The sequence below is a fragment of the Lissotriton vulgaris genome, chromosome 3_1 (genome assembly GCF_964263255.1).
Source record: "Lissotriton vulgaris chromosome 3_1, aLisVul1.2, whole genome shotgun sequence".
NCBI lineage: Eukaryota > Metazoa > Chordata > Amphibia > Caudata > Salamandridae > Lissotriton > Lissotriton vulgaris.
The window spans coordinates 2,058,380,079-2,058,406,831 of record NC_141689.1 but is presented as its reverse complement, the minus strand read 5'-3'; the positions used below and the strand labels follow the sequence as shown (position 1 = coordinate 2,058,406,831).

Here is a 26,753-nt window from a genome sequence, read left to right as displayed (position 1 = left end):
GTGTGAATGAGAGACTGCCGGCAGCGGAGAGTCCCTCACCCCAACGCGCAAGTACACTGTTTGGGGGATGGGGTATGCACTCTGCTCAGTTGGGGGGGCAGGCAGTTTTGAGTCCGTGCAGCAGGGGGGCAGGGAGGGGGGAGGAGTGGGAGTTGGGTAAGTTTGCACTACGGGACCCCTTGGTCCTGCAAGTTCTTGTTCTATGCACATGTATGTATATTGGCATGTTTCACGCAACTGAGAGCATCTGGTCTATTCGGGGCGATGAGGGAATGGAATGGTGGATAGAGTCACACTTGCCCTACACCTGCCTCCGCATGCCACCTCGCCTACGGCGAAGAGGCTTCATAATGGTTTACCGTTTTTCTTATGGCTGGAACGACTAGTCGCACCACACCGAGCCCTCTGCTCATCATGTCATGGAACGTCAGAGGTCTAGGGGATAAGATCAAGAGGGGACTGGTGTTACAGGGAATTAGAAGACAGGGGCCTGCTCTCATTCTCCTACAGGAAACACACTTGACGGGGGCGGCCACGAAAGCCCTAGACAGGAGAGGATATCACATGATAGTGCATGCAGAATTTACTTCGGGGTCCCGTGGTACGGGTATCTTGCAGAAGAAATCCTCCCAATTTATTGTGAAGTCAACAGCGGTCGATGCCCATGGCCGCTTTGCGGCAGTTCATGGCCAGTGGGAGGGGAAACTGTTAAACGTAGTCTCCGTATACATACCACCAGCGTTACATTCTGAGGCCTTGCCGGACCTCGGCAGATTCTTGTTGGACCTCCCTGATGGGGATCTACTCATAGGTGGGGACTTCAACATGGCACTCACGGACACCCTCGACCGGTTTCCCCCCCGCACACACATAGAAGGGCCCAGCAGGCTCCAGACCTTTCTAGATGCACAGGGATTGGTGGACATATGGCGCACATTACACCCTAGCCAGCAGCAATACTCATATTATTCGGCCACACATAACAGTCTCTCTAGGATAGACTACTTCCTCACATTGGGCAACGGGCATCTTACAGTGGCCGAGACAAGTATACAGCCGAGGGGCATCTCGGATCACTCTCCGCTCACCCTGACGATCACTACCACAGACACCAAACGACAGAGGATGTTCCCGGTCTTCCCTGGTTATCTTAAAGTCCCCTAGATGAGCAAGGACCTGAAGAAGGCTACACGGCTTTACTTTGAGGAGAATCGGTCCTCGGTAGACTCCCCCTCTACGTTATGGGAGGCATACAAGACCGTGTTTAGGGGCCAGGCCATTGCCGTTGTTGCGAACCATAAAAAGGCACACAGGAGGGAGGCATTGGACTTGGAATTGGGCCTTGAGAGGGCCAACACCGCCCATATGGCAAGTCCCTCGGACGACACGCTCCACGATCTACAGGTCCATCAGCGCCGCCTCACCGACCACTTAAGGAGGATCACGGTGTCGGACATTGCGGCGACGCAACACAGGGTCTACGACATCGGGGACAAAGCTAGTAAACTTTTGGCGTGGTTAGACAAGAGGCAGGGGGGAGGGAGGAACATCCTACAGCTCACTGACTCGTGCAGCATCGTTCACACCCGCCCTGGCGAGATAGTGGAGGTCCTTGCTCATTATTTCAATGAGGTGTACACCCCAACGACGATGGTGGGGGAGGACGAGGTCCGTGTTGCCCTTGAGCATGTTCCCCTGCCGAAATTGACGGAAGAGGCGCCAAGGGACATCGACGCGCCCTTGACGGTGGAAGAGATTCAACTAGCCATTGGCGCCCTTCATCCGGGTAAGGCCCTGGGCCCCAATGGAATTCCCATCGAGTGGTTTAAAATTATGACAGAGTCCTTGAGTACACCCCTACTTCACATGTATGAAGAATGTAGGTTGAAGGGAATACTGCCGCCGGACCAACGGATGGCAACTATTGTAGCCATACCGAAACCAGGTAAACCCCCCAGTGAATGCTCGTCGTATAGACCTATTTCCCTTCTGAACCCAGAGGCCAAAGTCATTGCTAAGGTGTTGGCGAATAGGCTCCTGCCGTGTTTACCTCAATTGATTCACCCAGACCAATCCGGCTTCATGCCACACCGGAGTACCGCCTTAAACCTCCGTAGGGTGCATGGGGTAGTGGCGCGACTCCCGTTACTAAGGGAACCGGCCGCGATCCTTTCACTAGACGCCAAGATGGCATTCGACATGGTGGAGTGGAACTATCTTTTTGCAGTGCTCGCACATATGGGTTTTGGCCCAGTGTTTATCTCATGGATACGCATGCTTTACAGAGACCCCGTAGCCAGAGTGGTGGCTAACGGCCACATTTCCAGAACCATACATCTAGGCCGTGGCACGCGACATGGGTGTCCGCTTTCACCCCTCCTTTTCGCACTGGTTTTGGAACCGTTGGCGGTTACTATTCGCACCACGCAGCTCCTGAAAGGGATCCAATGGACCCCGCAGTGGGAAGATAGAGTGTTCCTATACGCGGACGACATGCTGATATACCTTACTGACCTGGAGGACAGCCTTCCTAACCTCCTGGCTCTCTGTACTGCACATGGGCGAGTATCGGGCTACACCATTAACTGGGCGAAGTCAATAATTTTTGAGCTACGGGGACCACTCCCGCCACTCCTGGATTCCTGTCCGTTAGAACTAGCGCACACTTCTTTTAAGTATCTGGGGATCCATATTACCCGAGACGAGGCAGAGTTCGCACGACTCAATTTGCAGCCTCCCCTGCTCCGCCTCCGTAGTGATGTGCAACATTGGAAGGAGCTCCCCTTAACACTGCTGGGAAGGGCAGCGCTCTTTAAAATGATGGCTCTGCCGCGCTTCCTGTACGTTCTTGAAAATACTCCACATTTGGTACCGGATAGCTTCCTCCAAAAAATAACGGCACAGATCACATGCCTGCTCTGGGGAAACCAGCCAGCCCGGATCTCATAAAATTGAATAAGGGGTGGTACGACGGAGGCATTGCGCTGCCCAACATACAGCTATACTACTGGGCGGCCCAGCTTAAAATCATTAATCAGTGGATACACGCCCCGCAAGAGGACCCAGCGTTTAAAGCAGACAGGGCACAACTGGGTACAAACAGTTTGTTGGCCCCACTGTACCACCGCGGTATTGCGGCAAAACTCACTGGGCCCACGAAACATACGGTTCGTTTATGGTACAAGGCACAAGCGAAATTGAAATGGGATGGGACCATCACAAAACGTACGCCTCTGTGGGACACGAAAGCATTGGGCCACTTGCGGCGCTCCAAGGGCTTCACGCAGTGGGACAACATCGGGATCTCAACTGTGGGGGACCTGTGGACGAGGGAGGGAGTGGTGCCTTTTGAGACTCTGCAGGAGCAATATGAGCTGGGGGATACTGAACTTTACAGATATATACAGGTTAGACACGCCCTACAAGCGGCGATTCCACCAGACACATCCCCACCAGAATCCTCCCCTCTAGAGGACCGACTACTCACTGACTACCTACAGGAAGGGGCGACATCGATGACATACCGCAAATTGAATAATAATATGCCTGACCCACTGGGGAAGCTGAAAGACAAATGGATGCTGGAGTTAGGAGATCTAGACGAGACCGAATGGAACGCAGCCATGGCGTCCCCACGTGAAGCAGGCATATCTTCCAAATTCCGCCTGGTACAGTTAAAGATTCTGCAAAGGATTTACTACACTCGCACGACACTACATAAACTGCACAGGGCAGATCATCCTTACTGTCTCTGGGGTTGCGGGGCAGAAGGCTCGTTTATACACACGATCTGGGAATGTCCACTGATTGTTAGCTATTGGCAACAGGTATTGCGCACCATAGCCCAAGCACTAAACACCTCACTTACTCTAGACCCGCGGATGTGCCTGCTGAATGTCTGGGGACCGACTGACTTCACCTTTTATGCGAGAACGTGGACTACAGTGGGGCTGGTGACGGCCAAACGGGATATAGCGCAGAAGTGGGGGGTGGCAGATCTCCCCACGCTGGCTCAGTGGATCCGAAACATGGACATGCTCATGCTGACTAAAAGGGCGGTGTATAAACTGAGGGGCAATCCGCGTAAATGGAATGGGGTCTGGCAGCCTTGGAACTCCTATAGGGGAGACATATGTGAGCCACTGGAAGAGGAAGATCTTGAGGGGTCTGAGAGTGAAGAAGACTACTGATTGGGTATGGGGGTGATCGCTGGGCGACATACGCGGGAGCGGGAAGGATTTGCGCTAGGAGTTTGGTAGGGGGGGGATGGAGTGGGGCGAGGGGCATAGGACTGTTTGATTGGTCCATATATATGAAGACTGTGATGCTAGATATTGTCGAAAATACCTCACTGACATGCCGATTTATGTGTGCACTTTTTCTGGTTTAAGTTCGCTATTGTTCAAAGCACAAGAAAAAACATAAAACACAAACTGTAATTTTTACGATACATGTATGTACCTTTTCATCAAGTCATTTAACTCACCAGGTTCACAACGTAACTGCGGGGTGCTGTCACAATGCATACCGTTTCCCATTTCCTTTGTGTTCTTACGAGACCCTACGAATGTATATGTCTATGTGACTGATGAAGATACTGATACTATTTATGTTTTGCAACAAAAATAAAATTTAAAAAAATAAAAAAATACAGAAGTGGGAGTTCAAATTGTTTTGCGGACAGAAATTGAGCGTTTGAGAACTGTGCCAATCATGGTCCCGCACCAGGTTCATCATGTAGCGTTGATCTCATGGGGCCCCATTCATCTGCTGATCCCCCATGGCGGAGTTGGCAGGCCATGCCCCAGGGGCAGGGGAGCGTGACCAAGAGCTGTTTAACTAGAGACACCTAGGTCCTGCGGTCAAAGTCACAAAGGACACGTTCCGAAGTCAAAAGGTCCACATTAAAAGGGCACCAGGTACGGGGCCAATGTTTCCTTTATGGCAAGCAGTCCCCTCAGCACCTCCAAAGCTTACAAAGTCTCCTCACCAATGGATGCCCCCTTTCAGTTCTAAAAGAAAGCTATCCTCGGTGGTGGAAGTCCAGATTCCCGGGGGAGCCTGGGATGGTGAAACTCTAAACACCACAGCGCAGACATGAAGAGCTAGTAAGCTGCGAGGCCTCAGTATGATGTTGAGTCCAAGCTCCCAGTTGATGGGGTGGCAGTAGGTTCATCAGGGTGACCAGGTGTCCTGGATTTGCTGGGATAGTACCAGTTTTTAATCGTCACCCAGCAGACTTTTGCAATTTTCTGGTTAAAAAATCCCAGGTTTTCAAATTTTTGCTGTTACAAGGTAAATACTAGCTCAGCTAGCATTCTTCTATGTTTTGTGAACTATCTCATTTTTGATTTCCAAAGTCTGGTCACTCTGCCCCACCCTTCATTAGGCAACACACAACTGTAGGGACCACGGCCACAAGCTAGGGTTAGTGAGCCCACCAGTGCATTTAATATTGTGGGGTGTGGTCTGAGGGCAAGGGAGGTACCGAGGAAGGGGGATGCCCAAATCTCCACTCCAACTCCAGGCGAATGTATGGCACCATGTGCGCTCACCTCCGTACCAAGCATAGAGACTAAAAGCGCTCCAACCTTGCCAACACCATACTAGGAAAGCAGTTGGCTCGGACCTCTGACACCACTAGGCAGCCTAGTTGGGAGAAAAAGGGACCACAGAGCAGCCCCTGACCTTCTCCTCTGCATGAAAAGTGTAACCATAAATCAAGCAGAATTCAGGAAAAAGCCCAAAACTAAAGAAAAACTGCCAAATCGAACCCAAAAAGTCAAGCTAAGACCAAGCCAGGTACCTGAAAGCCATGAGAGAGGGCCATGCCATGTTAAATACCACATGCTGGGGAAAAAAGAGGTGCACACGCACCAAAACGTTCCCACAACATGTAGCAGACGTTAGCCACGTCAAGGGTGATACTCTCCCTCTTCCCACGTGTTCCGCTCACTTATAGTAGTACTAATCTAAACAGGGCATAACAAACGCAACTGAGGGTAGCATCAAAAGATGTAGCCCAGGCCGGGAAAACAACTATTGGAAAGTGCTGCACAGCAACCAGACCCTTAGCCACCAGGCAGCACGTCTAAGACAAAAACTAGCATCACCGTTAGACTTTGACTAAAAACCACAAGTCCACCGTAAAACCGTACTAAGCACCAATAACCGCATCAATTTGGGCCTGGGGGCTCCCCAGCTTATAAAAAGATTTGATCCAGCTATATATATTAAGAATCACCCTTACTCCCCGAAATTAGTAAGGCATACCCTACAGGGGTCACCTTCTGGTGCCTCACTAGATCGCGACTGGTGGAGTGTTGAGTTCATAACCCTATGGTAAAAATGCAGGGCCACCGATAACAATTAATTACAGATCATGTGTGGAATGTTTCTGAGTTAAATATCGATGAAGTTCTCTCAAAACCAGGTAACAGAGAAGACAACCAACGTGAACCAAAGTGCACTAACGCAATGTGTCGTCAACCTCCACTAATAACGAAAAAGGAAAAGGACAATTTCCGAACTCAAGCCCCTGGAAAGAAGAATAACCAACAGCCTGCTTAACACCTGTATGAGTGCACTGTTCCTTCATGCACTGTTCCTTCGTGTAGTCAAGCCCATCCATGGTAATGACTACCATGAACTAAATACAGCAAACATTTTCCAATTGAGCAGAAGTGAAACAGGTACCGGAATAGCACAGCTTACTGCGAAGAGAATCGTACCTCGAACAACTATATTGCGACAAAAGTTTTGTATATTTTGTGCACTATGGGTAATCCCACACAAACTTACCTTTGAGGAACTGCTGAGTCAAAAGAGAGTCACTAATGGGAAAATACAGCGCCCGCATAGGGACCATTCGTATGTCACCCACAAGTGACCAAACATGATTATCCAGCATGCACTGCATAGCTCCTGCTTACCTAACACCTAGTACAAGACATGCCCTCAGTCGACTCCCAAGCATCGTCCAGGTCATGTTTTATATGTTCGCTGATACCACATGCGGTAGGAGCAGATAGGCTTTATCTGTTCCAAGAGGTAGCCCCCAAAAAGCCAAGTGCCTTATTCCCCTTTACTTATGCGCAATTGGGCTGAAGATCCAGCCCAATAAGATTGGACCTCACAGGGTAGTTATAAACCTGCTGATAAGACAACAACCCAACAGCGTTACTTCCCTCAGTGACCCCAATGATATCCAAACCGAGCTGGATAGGATGCGTAGAAAGGGCACCATAGGGAAGGATAATGGTTGGCCTGAGAATTCCCCAGGAAGAGATTCTTGAAGGTAGCAAAACCCCCAACTCAATTCACAAACACATCCATTCGTGCATCCATCTGTGGATTGAGGGTGGCCCTTAGAGTTTCTGGAGTGGTCTTCTTTAACAACACGTGATTCCCCAAAATAGAGTCCCTATGTAGGGCCGTCATGCTTGATGATAAAAGGGGGAATGAGTCACATGGGGGAAGGGTCAACGAAAGTATGGCTAACCCATGTCAGGAAATCTGGGACACCGAAGTGGGGGATACATTTAGCTAAAAGGGAAAGGTCAACCCCTGATTGTATGGAAACTCGAACTGTATTCCTTATGTTTCAGAGGAAAGGGAATGCTTCCAATGGGCACAAATGCTAACTGCAGCGTGATATTTCACATTCCGAATATGCAATGGGGCACGTCCATATTTCTACTGGCAGTGTGGCAAACACACCTACACCCAACTGGCTCCTGGTTGGAAGGGATGGGCTTCCTGGTGATCGTGCACACCCTGGTCTTTCCCAGAAAAGAGCTAACAGAGCTGTACCAGCATCAGTTAAAGAAAAAGACAACCTTGCTGCAACAAACTCGCTAGAAGACAGTGGCAGATTATTTTGCCTGGGCTCAGTTCAAAGACACCCCCTTTTGTCACTATTCCAGAAGAGTTTACACTGTCACAGAGGTACAGCTGGGGGGAGAGGGGTCCATACCCTTGTTAACCCTACCGACAAAAGCTAATGACTGCTGGCTTCAAATAACCAGGCGGGAAATGCTCAAGATGATGAACAGCACTGATCTTGGCCTCAATTCGATCAATAAAGAAATGCAAGTCATCCGCCTCATGGTAATGCAGCATCAGTATGTGCTGAACTTACTGACCGCAATGGAGGGAGGGGTCTGTGACAAAATTGGCACTGCCTGCTGCACTCTCAATCCAGGGAAGGACATAGACAATAGAACTTTGACCCGCCTCATCTAAGCACTACCTACGCTGTAGAGAAGCATGTGTGAAGATGGAGGTGTTGCTTACCTGGACTGTTTTTCAAATTGGTTCTCCTGGCTCCCATGATGGATCTACAGTCTGTGCAAATCGCTGTTGCCAGTTGTTATTGTGTTCATGTCGGTTTGCGGGGTCGAACAATTGGAGATCATTTACTGTAAAAACGCAGTTGTCGAATTAGGTAGAATGCAAATAACTAGAAAGGTTGTCATAGTCCAAAGCGAACAAAGGTAACAGCAGGAGTCTAATAAAGTACAAATGGATGTGTAGTTGAAGAACTAACTAGAGGGGTAGTGTTTGTATGACAAAAATGATCTATCCTTATTAATAGAATCACCCGTCCCAAACTTCACATCGACCGTGACACACAAGTATGTATTCAGGAAGGCTCTGCGATTTTATGGATTTGTGGGTCACAGGTGGGTCGGTGTTTAGCTGGCACGCAAACACGCGGGCAGGAAACTCCTGATCATTCCCAAAGATAGGCACAACAACATCACAATGGTCATGGGAGATTGCCCCCAATAAAACATACATGTCCTAAAGGGTACTTACACTTTAGAAACACAATAAACTCAAGTGATAAATGATTTGGGAACACATAGCTAATCGGGACTTAGTGCATGTAGTGATCATGTGCTTCCCATGCCGGACATCTGGACACATTCACCACTTGCCACACTGTATCCTCTCAGGGTCGAGACACATCATTAGTAACCATTGACAATTACTTCATGGCTCTAAGGCAGCAACCAACATTCCTCACCATATATGGTATGCCAGACACGTTTATGGCTTGATGTTACATTGTATAGAAGACCAATGCAAACCCAAAGTAAATTGACAGTCCTCGTGCCTGTAACTGTCTCCCGGACAAATTTAGTACAACAAAACTGTTCCTTTCTGAGGGATATAGCTGCCTGTGGATTCCTCACATTTTGAATTATCCCATTGCGCAGCATTGCACGGAAACATTTGTCAGCTCTTCCACGTCAACGAGGATGTCACGATGGAATGACAAAGCGCGCGACTCCGCTTGACGTCATCGGAGCTAAAAGCAGACCTCGTTGGCGTGCAGACATCAGTTCCCCTTTTTCTGCGCCATCGACATGTAACGGTTTTTCCAAGGCATTCCATTTTTGGGTATTTCTTTGTTTCGGATTGTTGTGACCTTGTAGCATCGAGGTTGGCGACTCATTTATGGTGTCTTTCTTTGGACCACGATGTCGACGAGTACTCTTCGTGCAGGAGCATTAATTCTAAAGTGCTGAAGAAAAGGAAGGCCACATTTTTCATGTTCAAGATCAAGAAGCAGAAAAGGGGTCGTAGAAGTTCGAGGTCCCGTTCCAAGTTTCCGACTCCACATACTTTAAGGACGTCGAAGAAGCACAAGAAAAAGCAATGCCATGGGTCTTAGCGTCGTTCATTGAAGGATGCAACTTCTGTCCCCATGTCCGAGGCGTCATCGAAAAGATGAGATCTCTCCATCTTCTCCGTATGAGACTTCCAGTATATCCTGCTTTCCCGACTCCGGGTACGGATCCATCTATTTTTCTAATGCAATGTTTGGCTTGTTCGCCAGAACAGCAAACCCTATTGGTGCGCCTGTTGGCCCCATGGGCCAATGGCATTTTCTCTGGGAGTTTTGCCACCTCCTTTCCCTCAAGCACCTCTTATGCCTTTTATACCTCTCCTAAGTGGAAGCTTTCATCTCAAAAAGGCCTTGCTATGCAGGAGGCGACCACTTATCACGCTATGATCAGGAAGGCTACGGATCTGCTGGAATTGCCCCTTCCCATAGCAGTATTAAAATCTAATATCCTGACGGAAGTGCTCCATTCTCTTTCCTTTATCTCCGCGCCTTTGCTTCCTTTTAATGAGGGTTTGACAGAGTTCATTCTTGATGTCTGGTAGAAGCCAATATCTGCTCAAGGAGTGTCCAGGACTGTGACAGGGAGTTAAACTGCTGATTCGGTTGCCACTGTGATGGGATCATCTGTGGCTACTAGGAGGCATGCTTGGTTGTGGGGTTCAGGGTTCTCTCCTGATGTCCAAGCCACTTCGCTGGATCTGCCATTCGATGGTTGTTGCCTGTTTGGGGCCAAAGCGGACTTGGCGCTGCAACACTTTAAAGACAATAGAGCCACAGCAAGGTCTTTGGGACTTCAATCTCAGCCCACGGGCTTTGGACAATTTCGCAAGTTTCGTGGCTTTGGGAGAAACATGTCCTTTTGTGCCAGACAGCAGCAACAGAAGGCAAACCCCTTGTACAGATCAAACAGGGTGAAGGGCAGAGGTTCTCTGCGAGGTGCTGCACAACAACAGGTTTCCTCCTCCTCCTCTTCTGCCCCTCGAACTGGTGCAGCAGGGAAGCAGCTCTAGCTCCACCATCCTTGAGCATGCTTTTTCTGTGGGAGGGCGGGTGTCCCATTTTCTACAACATAGGTCTGTTACTACAGATCTCTAAATGTTGAATATTGAAGAGAGTGGTTATGCCTTACCCTTCTAGCCCCCCCCTTTCCCTCCCCACCAGGGTTCCTGCTCGGAAGAGCATCTTCAGCCACTCATTTGGAGATTCTGTCATTACTTCAAAAAGGTTCGAACAAGATGGGTCCAGGGCAAGAAAGGGACAAGAATGCTACTCCCAGTACTTCCTGAATCCCAAAAAGGACGGTCGCTTGAGGCTGACCCTCAACCTCAGGGTTTTTAATTTTTACCTCATACAGGAGAAATTCAAAATGTTGACCCTGGCTCAGGTTCTTCTTACGCTGCAGAAGCAAGACTGGATGGTGTAGGTCAATTTGTAGGATTAGTATTTTCACATTCCCATCCTGAAGTCGCATCAGAAGTATCTTCGTCTTACGGTGGGGGTATCAAACACTACCAGTTTGCAGTCCTTCCGTTCAGCCTCAATTCCGCACCTTAAGTCTTCACAAAGGTGATACCAAATCTCACCTGGGGTCCTCTGAGCACAACCTGTTCATAGGGGCAGTACTGGACACTAATGTAAGTTGTGCCTTTAGGTCACTACAGAGGATTCAAGACATGCAGGCTATGATTCCACTTTTTTAGAATGGAACGGCTGTTCCATTCCTGAATGTCTTGCGCCTGCTCGGTCTGTTCGCTTCCTGCATAATGTTGGTCAACCATGCACGCTGGCATATGAGGTCCCTCCGCAGCAGTGGTCTCAACACAATGGAGATCTCGAAGAGGTAGTCAAGATCCCCAGAGAGACTGCAGTGGAGCTGTTATGGTGGTGTGTTCCAGGCAACCTGTCTCAAGTGAAGCCTTTTCATCCTCCATCTCTGGTGGCAACAGTGATAACAGATGCCTCCACTCTAGGATGGGGAGCTCATCTGGGGGATCTGGAGCTTTAAGGCCTTTGGTCTCCAGAGGAAAGATTGTTTTATGTAAATCTTCTGGAATTGCGGGCGATACATTTGGCTCTCAATGCCTTTCTTCCTTCCCTTTTGCAGTCAGTCGGTTCGGGTCCTGATGGACAACACTACCACAATGTGGTACATCAACAAAGAGGGAGGAGTAAGGTTGTATGTTCGTTGCAGAGAGGCTCTGCGACTCTGGTCCTGGGCTCAGGAACATCAGATTTGCGTGATCTCGAATCATCTGGTCGGAGAACTGAATGTACTTGTGGACAGTCTCAGTTAGCAGTATTCAGACGATCACGAATGGTATTTGCAACCAGAGGTGGTCCATCACATCTTCAAGATGTGGGGTTTCCTCGGTTGGACCTGTTTGCCATTCACGAAAAAACGCACTACCTGTCATTCTGCAATCTCCAGAGTCCAGCGCGAGGAGCATTGGGGGATGTGTTTCAGTTAGATTGGGGCTCACCGCTTCTTTACGCATTTCTTCCCATTCCCTTGATTCCTCGAGTTCTGAGGAAGATTCACCAAGACCGGGCCCAAGTCATATTGATCACCTCAGATTGGCCCGAAGGGTGTTGTACACTGACCTCCTTTACCTCTCATTTCACCCTCCGCTCCCTCTCCCTCTCAGGGCAGACTCCTCTGGCAGTCGCAGGGGCAGGTTCTATATCCCGACCTTCAGAGGCTGCACCTTCATGCCTGGAGGTAGAACGGAGTAACCTGAGCTTTTTCTCTCTCCCACCGGATATGGTGGATGTTCTTTTATCGGCCAGGAGACACTCAACCAAATCTGTCTATTCTGGTACGTGGGCCACGTTTGTTAAATGGTGTGGAGAGACAACGATCGATTCTTTGCAGGCCCATTTGTCTGATATTCTGAGTTTCTCTCTTTCCCTAGCACAACAGGGTTGTGCAGTAGATAATGTTAAGGGCTACTTGTCGGCTTTTCTCTGTAAATCTCCCTAGTTCTGAGATTCATCAACTGTCTCATAAAAAGGTTTTCTCTCACTCCTTTTATCATGCCTTAGTGGAATTTAAATTTGATTCTCAATTTCTTGATGGGTTCACCCTTTGACCCATTATATAGTTGTCCCTTAAGGTTCCTAGCATTTAAAACAATACTTTTGATTGCAATCACTTACGCTAGGAGGGTGAGTGAGTTGCAGGCTCTTAGCTCCAAACCTCTGTTCACATCATGTCATGCAGATAAGATGTTTTTTAGGACCATAGCTGCTTTACTGCCTACAGTAGACACTCCTTACCTACTTTCTACCCTCTTCCTCACCCTTCTAAGGCAGAGGAGAGACTTCATCGCCTGGTCCCAAGAGTGTGGTCATTTTCTACCTGGAAGAACCAAGGACTTCAGGTTTTCAGGTTGGGCAATCAACTCTTCATCAGATATGTGGGCTAGATGAAGCTCAAGGCTGTCCACAAAAGCACGTTGTCCAGGTGGATCATCCTCCATATCAAAATCTGCTACGCCTTGGCCAAGAAGGAGCCTCCTGAATGTATTTGAGCTCATTCTACCAAAGCTAAATCTTCTTTTTCGGCTTTAGCTAGAGGTGTCCCTTTGGTGGACATCTGCAAGGGAGCAAGTTTGGCCTCCCTCCACACTTTTGCCAAACACTATTGTTTGGATTTGGAGGTGAGGAGGGAAGGCCGTTTTGGATGTTCTTCTCTGCAGGATTTTTTGGTGGAGGCAGGCCGGAACCCTCCTCCGGGAACGGCACTGCTAGGGGATTCAATGTAAAAGGTGAGGAATCCACAGGCAGATGTATCCATCTGAAGAACAAGTTACTTGCCTCTGGTAACGCTTTTTCTGGTGGACACAGTATCTGCCTGTGGATTCCTCACTGACTCACCCGCCTCCCTGTTGCCTGTATGCTTATACCGAAAAATAATGAATGTATGTCTTGTGAGATTCATTGTTGGAATCGTGTGATGCTTGGCACAAGGAAATGTCTATGATGGAGATTTTCCAATTTTGACTGTGTTTGTATACTGTGTATACTTGTGAAATTGTTGTCGGTTCGTCTCAAAGGCACAGAAAAAATGGGTGGAACTGACATCAGCACGCTGACAAGGTCTTCCTATGGCTCCGATGATGTCACGCATAGTCGCGTGCAGAGCCGTTCCATATTGACATCCTCATCAACGCGGGAGAGCTGAGGAGAGAAGTTTACATGGAGTGCTGCACATTGGGATAATTCAAAAGGTGAGGAATCCACAGGCAGATAATGTATCCACCAGAAAAAGCATTAGCAAAGGTAAGTAATTTGCGTGTTTTGTCAAACGCATCTTTTCTTCTGTTTTTTGAGAAATTTGCACGAGATTCTGTTTTTTGAGAAATTTGAACGAGAGAGAGAGAACGAAAACAAACATTCAAAACAAGTTGCCCAGCAAGTGAAGACGCGCACCACTGCAGGTGAGTTTCCAACTTTTATTTAATCAGACAGCCAGCTTGACAACCCTCATTACACCCTCATTACACGTCCTCTGGCCTGACGCGTTTCGGAGTGGTTTTACTCCTAACTTGGAAGCGGCTGCAGTCTTCCGCGGCCCGGAGCCGTCGCGTAAAAATTCAAAACAAGTTCCCCAGCAAGTGAAGACGCGCACCACTGCAGGTGAGTTTCCAACTTTTATTTCATCAGACAGCCAGCTTGACAACCCTCATAACACGTCCTCTGGCCTGATGCGTTTCGGAGTGGTTTTACTCCTGCAAAATGTACTCCACCATGGCCTCTAAGGAAGGGCAACTTGTTTTGAATGTACATGTGTATATATATATATATATATATATATATATATATATATATATATATATATATATATATATATATATAGAGAGAGAGAGAGAGAGAGAGAGAGAGAGAGAGAGAGAGAGAGATTAAAAAAGTTGCCACTGTATATTTACAGTTAGGTCCCACATTCCATGGGAAGAGTAATTTTTGTTTTCTCCTGCTATCTTTTGAGATGTGTACATCTCAGCACTGGGTAAGATAAGGCCCATGTTCGATAGTGCCCAGCTACCATTTGCTTGGCCTGCTGGTGACACGGGAATCATGCAGTGATTGATGCGGGGGCACTCATGGAGTTAGGTCTGCTGGAGTGAGTACGGGGGCCCCAATGGAATTCAAGTGTCTGGTTAAAGGAGATTTGGAGTTTAGGGTGCATTTGCTTTTACGAATATCTCAGCATGTCATCACCTTCCTTCTTTTGTGGTATTCCAAAGAATTTTAATTTATCTTTTCCCCATATTTCTTATGTTCGGATATCTCTGGATCTAAGTCCAGTGAATTTTCCAGTTGATCCTCCAAACTGCACTGGTCCTCGCTTCCATAGAGTGTAGTCTGTCATGAAAAAGGGCTGTATCACAGCATATCAATTTGACTTCCATAGACACTTCAGTGGTATTGCCTTTAACAGTGATGATGTAGGGCTTGATAAACACCATTTCTTTAATTAAATTTCTCAAAGTAGTGGTGCACATATCGAAGGACAATGAAGGATCTGCTCTATGTCTACGAGAAACAGATTCTGAAAACTGAAGTTTTCTTCCGAGTTTCTGATGTGACATGGGGGAGGCTTTTGAGTAAGCCCCGAGGACAGTCGCCTCTCATGTGGAATCTGGAGGTTTGGACTAAATTAGCCAATCTTGTTCATGCATTTGGTTAAGTCAATATAAAGGATTCAGTCCAATCCAGATCTCTTTTTAAAGCTACCAACAATACTCCTGCCTTCCTCTAACCTAGGTAATCTCTAGGGGAGTTCAGGAAGAAGAACTGCCAAGGTATCACCATGATGTTTGCCACCAAGCCTGTACCTGGAGTTGAGAAGGGACAGGAAGAAAGACCGCTGCAGTCCACTATTGCTACTTGGCAGCCATAGCCATGTGGCCCATCGTGGCTAGTCCCTGGTTTCTGATAGCCTTTCTAAAATTCAAAATAAGAAGACCAACACAGTCCAGTACTGCAAAGAGAAATGTTATTTGCCAGCAGCACTACAACATTATAAATATGTTGCTTGTATTCATAGTATAGGCCCCCCACCTTCCCCTTTACATCACATGAAGTGTCTTCTGTTCTTATTGCTTTAAAAAAATTAAACAATGTCAAAGCCAAAAGGTCCGGATTATAACTGATTGTGCTTCTTCGTTGAGCAGGCAAGAGAGATTGAGTAAGTTCAAGTGAGAGTGTGTGCAACAATCCCTATCGTTGCATGAATGAATGATGTACAAGTGGAAGGATGAATGACTAAGTGCCTGGATGATGCGTTAGACTATAAACTGAAAGATATGACTGTGTAGGGATGGAAGCATCCATTCATCCACCCAATTAATCCACTTGCACACAAACGTGCACACGCTCGGCGCCCCCCCCCCTCCTCCCCCTTGCACTGCAGTAAATCAATTGCTACATTCACTTTTAAACAATTTTAAAAGTTAAGATCTTGCTTTAGGAATAAGGGAAGCATAAGGGGGCGTGGGCTGCGTGGTCAGAATAGTGGTCACATATTCTTGAGTTCCGTGTGTTTCATACCCCGCAGTCCTCCTGATGACATTCTTATCTGCCTCAGTGACTGAAAAGGGTGGAATATATCCCTTCATATGACACTACAGAGGGGACTGTGGGAGAACTTTCTAAGGTGCTGATGAATGTGCAGCCTGCACAGCCTTTGGAAACCGCGCCCTGTGGTAGCTGCAGACCCGCTCTAGGCTTCCTGGAGATGTTGCAAAGGGCTGCTGATCTAAGAGCCTGAAGGGGCAGGGCAGTAAAGCCCCACCCCTCCCTGGCACCAGCAACAAGATCCATCAGCAGATGCCCCAGGTCGGAATTCTTGGTGCCTGCCGACTTGGGAGAGGTAGCTCTCGGATTTCACTGTGTCTGCGCCCAAGATGGTGAGCTTGTTTCTTCCCAGCTGTGTCCTTTCCCTAGTGCTTCGCCATTGCATACTCTGTACACAGTGTCAGAGCCGATCAGTGTCCGTATACTTGGACTTATCAGGGTTACTTCGCTCGACCCGTACTGACCGGCACCCCAACCCCTTTCCCCATCACCCCCCCTCCCCCTCCTCCCAAAAACCCTTTTGCCATAGTGGACAATTGTGTTGTTGAGAAGCTGCTATGTCTCAGTGAAGCTACAACTTTTCAGTGTTTTGCACTGGGGGGGTGGGGGAGGGTCGGAAATTAGAGGAGCTGAAAATCGAAACATGGCTACTTCTCCTACCATGGTGGAAAAAACAATCCATCCATGAACACACTGGCAAGTGTGAAGAAATTCTGAAAGGCATACTTGGTATTAAAACTAGCCTTCAACCCAAGCTCCTGAGCTGAGGATCCTGTTTTACCAATTGATACTTTATAATTAATGAAATATAGTTTTGAGTCAAGTGATAAATATACTGAACGGAGGCTGATTACTGGAAGATGAGCTTCCATGGATTCAAGTTTGAGACTAGTTTCAGTTTAATGTTTATTGCTTGATTAATTAAAATCATCACAATACCCCCCTACATAAAATAAGTGAGTTTCATCTACTCAAACAGCTATAAGTGTCATATATGCAAATGTACATCTGTTCTCTGTCTCCCATACATTTCAAATGTGTAAAATTCTGTTATTATAAAATCATTCTAAAATTATGTTTAGATCAAGTTACAGCAAAAAATTTAAATTATGTACCAACCAAATTAAGAGTATGGGGATATGTTACATGCAATTATGATTAAAGATCATCCGCTTGCAATAAGCAGCTGTTGACTAGTCTCATAAACTTGACTCCTCGGCAAGACAAGATGCATGACGAGCCCTCCAGCCAGCTTATTATTGCTTGTCTGCTAGAGCGAATGTTCAGGTTGATAAAAATCGCCTTTAGGTATTGTCTCCTTTGGGTTAACATGGCTGGACATGCGCACAGCAAATGGGCCAAGGTTTCCTTTTGGAATCCGCATAAGCGACAACGTGCTGAGTTAAAATCTGTCAAGCAAGAAGTGGATAAATCCTTGGAGAAATGCACCCCCATCCTGAACTTTAGAAAGCACATCTTTAAATAGGAACAAAAGTGGGCAGATAAGTAGGCTTGTGGCTTTGAAGACCTGTATGAATTCATGACTGTCCATCCATGCCGTCTCTTTGTGAGCGCAAATTTGTCTTCCAATAAAGATTTCTTTTTGCTTGCGACATTCACAGTTTTGTTAAAGGACGCTCGATCCATCTTGTTGTCCCATCCTGGTTGGAGTTCCAAAGTGGCCAAAGATGTACTCAAATAACTCCCCCAAGAGTTTGGGGTTTCTTGCTCGTTCTGTGACCTTACTTCGTCCCAGCAGAGTCTGTTTAGAGTGTCCACTTCGGATAACCGGAGGGTGTGGCAGAATTTTATAAAGTTGCTCATTGCCCTGTATTTAAGATCCTGAAGCCCAAATTCCAGTCTTACCTGGGCGGGCGAGGCACATTTTGGCAAATCAAAAACTGCTTTATAGATTTTTGACTGCAATTCGTTCTGGAAATGCGAATCTTTGCCACACCAGGGGACAAGACCGTATGACAAACTTGGTTGGATTTGAGCAGCCATAACTTTTAACAAATGCGAATGGTTAGGGCAGTCCAATTTTCTGCGCAAGGATCTGTAGGCATAGATCAGGGACTGGGTCTTTGCTTTGAGGGAGATTTTGTGTTCTTTGTGACTTGTGCCCTGCCCTATTATTACGCCCAGATATTTGTATGAACTTTTTTCTTCCACATGGGCCCCCTTTACCCTCCATTTGAACTTTAATTTCCTACTGTCAACCAGACGAACGATTTTTGTTTTGTCTTTGTTTATCTCTAGCTGTTCCTAATCCAGGTAGGATGCCAGTTTGTTTATTGATCTTTGTAGTCCCACTGGGGTTTGGCTTAACAAGACTATGTCGTTTGAGACTAGATGTACGTAGAAATTTTAAAGAAGACATATGTCTGTGTTAGTCTTGAAGAAAGTAGAATTTATGTAAACCTACCACTGACGCTTGCCAGCGAAAAATGTTTACCAATATCTTCAAGCACTGGTTATTGTATGTGAAATAAAGTTTTTTGAATGCCCAGTGACGGATAAGCAGAAGTGTATGTAACAAAGACACATTGATTAGTCTCTCCTAGTGCTTCCTTCTTTAATGTTATGAATCTTGCGTATTGTCATTTTAGGTGTAAAGTTTCAAATAATTTGAATACATGATTTCTAAAATGAGACACTTATATTTTTTGATAATCTTATAGAGGTATATACATTGAGACTTGGACAATTCCCTATGTACACCCCCTTGGTCAGGCAGCTGTCCTAGATATGGGCCCCATCCATGAGACGCCCACTGTTTCTCTGTTGATGCAAACCTTATCGACTCATGGGCACAATAGGAAAATTATCAAATGTTTATATATCATTCTGTTGAAATGGGGAAGCACAAAGCCTAATGGCCTTACAGAATGGTGGGAGGCTCACTCAGTGCAGGAGTTGCCTGATATAAAGTGGGTGAAGTGTTTAGGCTCATTGAACTCGACCTAGGAATGCTAGGCTGAAATACACCCAGTTCAGTTATCTGCCCCACACATATCTGACCCCCAAGTGCATTGTACCTATGTTCCCTGTAGACCAGGATGTCTGCCCAGGGTGCACGAAAGCTGAGGCGGACTTCTAGCACATGGTGTGGTTGTGTCCTGTGGTGTCTCAGTTTTGGGAGGGCATCCTGGGATCTGTGGTGGTTTTGACGTACCCGTTTACACATAGGGAACTAGTGCAATGTCTTCTAAATCTGATACCCGGCATGCAGAAAACAAAACTTGTATTTAGTTTTGTGGACCTGCCCATGGTGTTGGCGAAGTGGCGCATCATCATGTCATGGAGGTCCCCGTTTACCCCAACCTTGACGGAGAAGCTGCGAGACGTGAAGAAATTGGCATAGGCGAGTATACAGAACACGATTGACGCGTGGAGCAGGCATTTGCTGTGAAAAATAAGATGACTATCGCAAAGCTCGAAGCTAAAATTGGTGGGAAACCTACTTGCGGCGCACTTTGCAGGTACTGCAGAAGTGATAGAAACGGACCCCCATTCGATGCTACAGAAATTCTTGCTTCTGCTCTTATGCTGTTCTGCAATAAAGATTCAGGTGCATGGGTTATAAAAAGAGGCAGACACTATATAAGGCGATACTAGTTAACTGTGCCCCAATTTCACTTCCAAAAAGACAGAACAATTGACTATGCTTGCTTGTTGTGGTTATTACCGTTATAGGAAAGAGTTAAGTTTGAATGTAATATTCCCAGTAGTCCTGCCGAGACGTATAGTAAAACATACGTGTTGTACAAATATGTTCACTCTTTTTCACTGTGTATCGTACCTTACAAACTCTTGAAATCGAATAAAGAAGTACAGGCAAAAAAATATGAAAGGCTAATAATCATGCTGTTGGACTTGGATGAACTTTGAATGTATTTACTGTGCCCAAAAAACAGCCGCAATTGTTGACGTTTCTGTGGTCTCCTTAAATAGCTGAATCTTTTACTGAAAAATTACCTGCCGACTGTTTTCGTGACCTTCAACTAATTTGTGCTTTGAGCCTTTTTTTCGCTGATTCTTCACCTTGGCTTGTGTCTCTGCGCCGTTCACCATCTTCATGAGCACGAACGTGCACACCTACAATTGGGTTACCTATGCATATTATCTAATGTAGTGCTGATATCACTACTTTCGTTCCAAATAGATACATTTTCTTCACTCATTTTTGTGGTCTCTCTTTTTACCCATTCTTCAAACTGATTTGTTTCTCTAATGTAGCTGTCAAACTTAATGATTACCGGTTGCGACATTGTTGCTTGGATAAACAAGTTACAGCCTTAGCATTTAAAGTTTTGGTGCTGCCGGTTGGTCTGCTGACTGCACCTTAAGAGCACCAAACGTTTGCAAGTGTACAGATGGATCAAAGAGCCAAACTGGAACAGATTTTATTCTCTGCAACGTTTATCGGAACGGAGCACTAAATCCCAATAAAAAAGTGTGATTGCACCATTAGAGAGAAAATATGTGATTTACCAATGGCAAGTTTTTTTTTTATAGAAGACTGTGTCAATTTAGAAATGAACTGTTAATCCTCACATGAGCTGTTTTGTAATTGACAACGAAGCCGCTTTTAGATTCAAGGTTATTTGCTATTATAGGACCTGAAAATTGTCATTTTAGTTTTTTTACGTGAATAATCCCTCCTATTAATTTGAAAATGAGGGGGTCCGATTTCGCAAATCCAAAAAGTTCTGTCAGCAGTGATGCAGTGATTGTTTTTTCTTTCCTTCTAGAGTTGTCACTGTAGAAGAGCTAAAGAAGAAAAACTTCAACAGGCAATATCACTACACAGTTAGCATCAGTGGTTCCTTATAGGTAAGTACAAAGAGATAGACATACACAGCATAGTTTGACATATTTTACTCGTCCAGGAACGTCGGTGGTAGATATTGATAGTGACTTGAAATAATTGATAGTAATTACACTCGGCAGACCAACTACCGATTCTGTAATGTTCATTTGTTTGCATCTCACTTTTATATCACCCTTTACCGTGGTTTTTTCAAGCCATCTAGATCATTTGCTTTAAATCAGTGTATTAGTGGCAGATATTATTGTGTACTAGAAAATGAAATTCCAGACATGTCATAACTTGGAGTCACCTTGTCTACCTAGCAGTCACTGGTAAAACACCGTTTGTAATCAGAGCTAATAAATTGAATGTACCAACTCAATTATGTCAGTGTTGCTAGTAGTTAAATGCATGTTGTTCTTTTTTAGAAGCTGTGGAACAAGGAGCTTACAAGACTAAAGAGCAAGAGCACAAAGCATTTTTGTACATCTATATCTATTGCTAATAAATGGTGTTATGTTATTTCTACAGAAATGTGGATAGATCTGCCAGAATCAAGCCTTCAATTAGACTTTCAATTGTGAAGCAAAGTTTTCAAAATATTTCTTTGGTGCGTTCGCATCAGATGCACTGAAAATATGCACTGTAATTATAGATAAGATGTTTCCCAACCAATTTCAGTTACACTTCGGTGCAGAACATTTCCTTTCTCAACTTGTGAGACCTTTACTCTAGAATCATACACTTGGGCAAACAGTTTAAATAGTATGAGGCTGTCAGGTTGCTCCATAGTAACCCTCTGGTGCCGACCTAGTCTAGCCTCCTTATGAGATATGCAAGTCAAACCATCCCAGTTTTTTTCTTCAGCGTCTGGTGAAGGCTGAAAATAGTGAGTGTTTATTTCTATACTTAACTGTGTTCATAGAGCCTCGATTTTTGTCTTTTTAGAGTGCCCATGATTTTCTTTCCTACATCTTGCTCTGTTCCACAAAAGTCCTTTAAAAAGAGGGATAGTTAACTATTCATTGTTGCCCTCACATAGTTTGTGGATTATGCCTGTCGACATTGTACCTTGCCTGTTTTGCTAGTTGGTAGCAGGGCATTGTGCATTTAAAGGAGCATAATGGATTAAATTGCGATTGAAAGCCCTGATAAGACATTAAATCTAGCACCCGGAATAACGTGACATGATTGTATCATTGGCCCTTCTAGTTAGATGGTATAGCACAATTATTTTTGGATTCTCCCTCATTCCCCTCAGCCAAGGCCTGAATCTCCGTTTTCAAACCTAGCCTCCTCATTGTGTAGCAAACACCTTGAACTGCAAAACTTTCAGAGGAATTTCATTTCTTTAATGCTAAAAAAAAATAACCTGAAAAAAAGCTTTAACATTTTCACTCTGTCACACTGAAACTCAAAAGAAGATTGTGATCTGTCATGAAATTCTAAATGCTAAAACATCATTTTCAATTTTGAAAAGTTCAAATGGTCTGTGATCAAAATGTATGCGCGATTCAAAAGGAACACTGGGTTGTTGTCCATGAAATATTGAAAGAGTTTACTGCCCCCGCTATAAACTAAGTCGTCTTCCAGTCTCCTTAAAAATCCTTGTAAACTGAACTGGAAAAGAGACCTGAAGAGAGAATTGCGAAACATATCTTAAGTGTAGCCTTCATGCCTTATGGCCAGTATATAGTCTAGGTTCAACCACTGCTCACAATGGAATTGCCTGTTATTTCTAATCTAGAGTCACACTGCTTATTTGAATTCTAAACCCATTAATTTAAGGTACACACACCAAAGGACTGAGATCCAAAATCAGATGCTCCCCTTTAAGTATATAAATATTTCTTCATTAGACATAAAGAATTGAATTTAAATGTGTCTCAACTGCAAACCATTGCTCAGAAATATGATTTGATAAGAAAAGGGGTGCATCACTCCATGTCCTTGTTTAAAAAGTCTTTGGGAAGATCATAAGGTTATTTGTATGAAGCTCCATTAGAAATAAAAAACAGCTGTTTTGGCCCTCTTCAGAGTCGTATGGCTGGTGGCAGCCCATCTCAACTACAGTGGGAGCCTATCATGACATGTCCATCTTAGCCTCGATAGTTAGTGAATTTGCTTATTCAGGCCAAAGACCCAGAACCTTCTTTACGCCCTTGAGGACCTTGGGTTTCTCAGAGCCAACTAAGCCAAAGTCGTCCCTGCATTGAAGAGCAATTTCAGGTCATGTGCGCAACTTGGACCACTAAGAGGATATGGTCTTTACCTAAGAGCAATTGCCTCATTTCCACACTCACAACGAGGGTGTGTTGTGGTAGCTTAAACCTGAGCCTGTTCTTTTGACCAGAGAGCAGTTGAAGGTTCTCCACGGATCCCTCTCTTTCTTTGCTTAGTTCTCACATAACTACAATGGACAATTGCATTTATCTTGTACTAATATAGAACAACTTGAAGACACGGAGTAAATTAAAATACTTCAGAGTGCAAGAGAAAATGATTCGAGTTCTATTCTATTACTTGTTTTCATTTCTTCATTAGTTTTACAGCATACAACATTAACAACAGCTGGGCCGGGACCCATCCCAGGACTCAGCACAAACGCATTTTGAGTTACACTAGCACACCCATCCGCCCCCACACCTTAATATGCGACATTTCAGTAAAAATTTGTTTAAAGTACTTGACAGAAAAAGACTCCTTTTTCACAGTATTTCGATTTGTCCGGTACTCTGCACCCCGCTAATACCTTCATTAAATGTGACAAATGCAAAAAAGTTTTTGCAGCCTTTTTGAGGACTCGTGAACTTTTTTTAAAATCTGGTAAGGAACAATATCCTTTGCGTAATCCTAACGCTGTTCTGGCTGTGTTTTAGACGCATCATTTGAACTTCTGGTTTCTGTTGAAACCCGGTTTCTCAATTGGAAGCGGAGTAGTCATAAAAACTTCCCTATCCAGTTAGGGAGATTTCAACTTTTTGCATCAGAGCCATGCACGTTTTTCTCAAAGGCAGGTTGTTGCAGTATACCTACCATCATTGATTGCAGTAATTTAATACATTTGTATCTCCTAGTCCCTGTTGTCTAGAGCTGAGAATGTGCAGTTTGTGACATTTTACATTGAACCAACATCCAGCTCCATGATAGTTTATGCCTTTGCCTTCATTACTTTCTCGATGTTTGTATTACCTGTTGCAGAAGTATACAATACATGCCATACAGAATGAATTCACACCTACTGAAACAGACCGAGGACAGCTTCTGTAGCTGTAGAGAAGCTTCCTGTTTGAGATACGTATGACTTTTATGTATGCCCTTACATGAATAGTGAGCTTGCTGTCAGGGAACGAGCTAAAAAACACGGATGTTTATTTAGACTTACCTTCATGCATAAACCTTTTGGTTGATTACTGGCAAAGACGAATACGATGAATTGTGCACCTCTTATACTTTTTAAACCTCTAAAGCACATGGCTATTTTGCCACGAGGTGGTGGAAAGCCCCTATGAGTTTTGAATAGAAGAGTCCGTAGACTAAGTGCTGGAGTTACTACTGGCGAGCTACTTTTCCATTTTTGTTGCGACAACTATAGAATCTAGAAATATTGTATGTGCAATGTTTGGTAGCCTTCAACATTTTATAAACTGTATCTTATTTGTAATGTTGTCTTTCTCATTTCATGTTTATGCTCCATTTTGTCAAACGTATTCTTTAAAAAAGTTATTGGCTCACCAAAATGGGAATGGGCATTTACATCAGCAAATAACTCTAAAGAGTTAATTTCAAGAAGCTGTTAAAAAAAGGTAGCGACGGAAATGTTTGTCTGCCATGTGAATACCTCCTTTCGAAAAGCAAAATTATGTGTAGCAGGTGTTTTTTTTCAGGCAAACGTGTTTTAGTTTGACCATATTTAATTAAGAGACTTGACATGGGCTCCTTTTCAGAACTTTCTTGAAACTTCTAGTCACTAAAATAAAATTGAATCTTTTATTTGTAATCTTTTTTCGTCTCTTGTCATTTTTCAGGGTGTGCATATTTAAGTATTTCAGTCGATGCTCTTAAAGCTTGTGTTGTATGCAATGAATCCTTTTGGATCACCTCCATGGTCCTTTCATTATTGTACTCAGAGCAGAAATGTTTATTCTGGCGTCTGCTTATGAAACTTCAGATCAGATTTCTTTATAGGTATTTGTCTAGTGATACAGACACCCCTAGCAGTTGTACTATGCCTTGTGCCTCGACCCTTCCTCCATCAGCATGTTTGATAAGCAACTGGTTGGATCCCTAGCAAGCATCATTAGAGAGTCAGTGCAAAAACTCGGAATAACTTTGCATTCTTTTGTAAGGGGTCTCCATTGATAGTCCTAAGCGTTTGAATAGTCTGCCCACGTGCCGTAATCCCGGATCACTTCTTCATAGAACATATTCTTAAGTGAAGAGATTCACCTTTCTTCAGGAAGGCCAGCAGAAACACTTTAGAAAGAACATAATGCGCAGCCTAGAACAGGCTAAAGGGTTAAAATGCCCCTAAATACGTATAATTTTGAAGTGCAAATTTTATAAAACAGCTTAAATCTTTCGCTAACCCTTTTTTGTACAGGTGGAAGATGAAGGATAGCGGGACAGTTTAGCTCCGTAGGCTGCCATTATGCGAGTTTAAAGCAGTGTATGCTCCTTTAAGGACTCAGAGACTGCCAGTATCCCATCATGCCTAGAAAGTGGCAGTTGCCTCAGTTCTTTTTTCCGGCACTTGGTGACATGATCCCGAAGCATTGAGCTCGGCCTTTTTGGCTTTTTTTCTTCAAAATTCACCTGTGGAAATTAGTTTTCTTTTATTCCCTCGACATCTTTAAACATCCTCATACTGTTTTAAGCCTTTTCTGACAAATTTGAGGCATTTTGTCAATAATAATCCCTTCTCTGTTTGATAACTGCGCCCTGGTGGTCGGGGAAGAAGGTCAGATCAGACCCTCACAACGTCTTCATACTCTGTCTACCATCTACACATGTTCCAGAGCAGTGCGAACACTGCAAGACATTGTCATGTCGCACCCCGATGGAGAGAGAAAATTGCCTTCATGGCATGGAAGAACTGCGCTGGCAGCAAATCCAGTCTCAAGATAGGACCTCAAAGCGAGGAGAGGGTCAGTCCTCTACCAGGGTTTTTACATCTGCCTCTGACGGACGTGGAAGTTCCAAAAAGAGAATAGCAGCCTGAAAATAGCATGTTTCCTGGTCGAGGGACTCAACGTTGAGACCAGGTATGGCACCAACCTGCTCGTTGCCTAGGACTGGTTCACCGTCAAGAAAAATGTGCAGATCGACATCGAGGCAAGGTAGACCTCATGCCCTGTTGACGCGCTCTGTAAGATCAACATCTAGAATTATACCGACATTGAGGTGATCCATCTATTCCGAGGAGTGGTTTGCCACTCAGGCGTCTGAGGGGGATCACCGTCAAGGAAAAAGGTCGTTGCTGAGTCGTCAACGGTGGTAGACGTCTAAATCCATCTCAACATCAAGAACACAAGAAAAGAGTTGAAAAAGGGTGCAAATGTATTCATCACCTGATTTGCGGTACACAAGGGCCTACTCTCCCTCGGATGTATGTCGTTACAACGCATGCTTTTACAACGCATACCTTTACAACACATTTTTTACATCGCAACGTCCATTACAACGCATTCCATTACAACGCATCTAAAAAAACTACCTTTACAA

General features: G+C 45.0%; 1 protein-coding gene across 2 annotated transcripts in view; it reads left to right on the top strand.

The window, feature by feature from the left end:
- VPS37A (VPS37A subunit of ESCRT-I) overlaps nt 1-25,029 on the top strand; it is a 391,970-nt gene extending 366,941 nt beyond the window's left edge. The window contains exons 11-12 of one of the 2 annotated variants that reach the window (XM_086962586.1): nt 20,971-21,052; nt 21,458-25,029. In XM_086962586.1, the coding sequence (XP_086818712.1) occupies nt 20,971-21,033 (63 nt within the window). In that variant the 3' untranslated portion in view covers nt 21,034-21,052; nt 21,458-25,029. The remainder of the gene's footprint in view (nt 1-20,970; nt 21,053-21,457) is intronic. The other variant, XM_086962587.1, reaches the window with a different exon arrangement.
- The last annotated feature ends 1,724 nt before the right edge of the window (nt 25,030-26,753 follow it).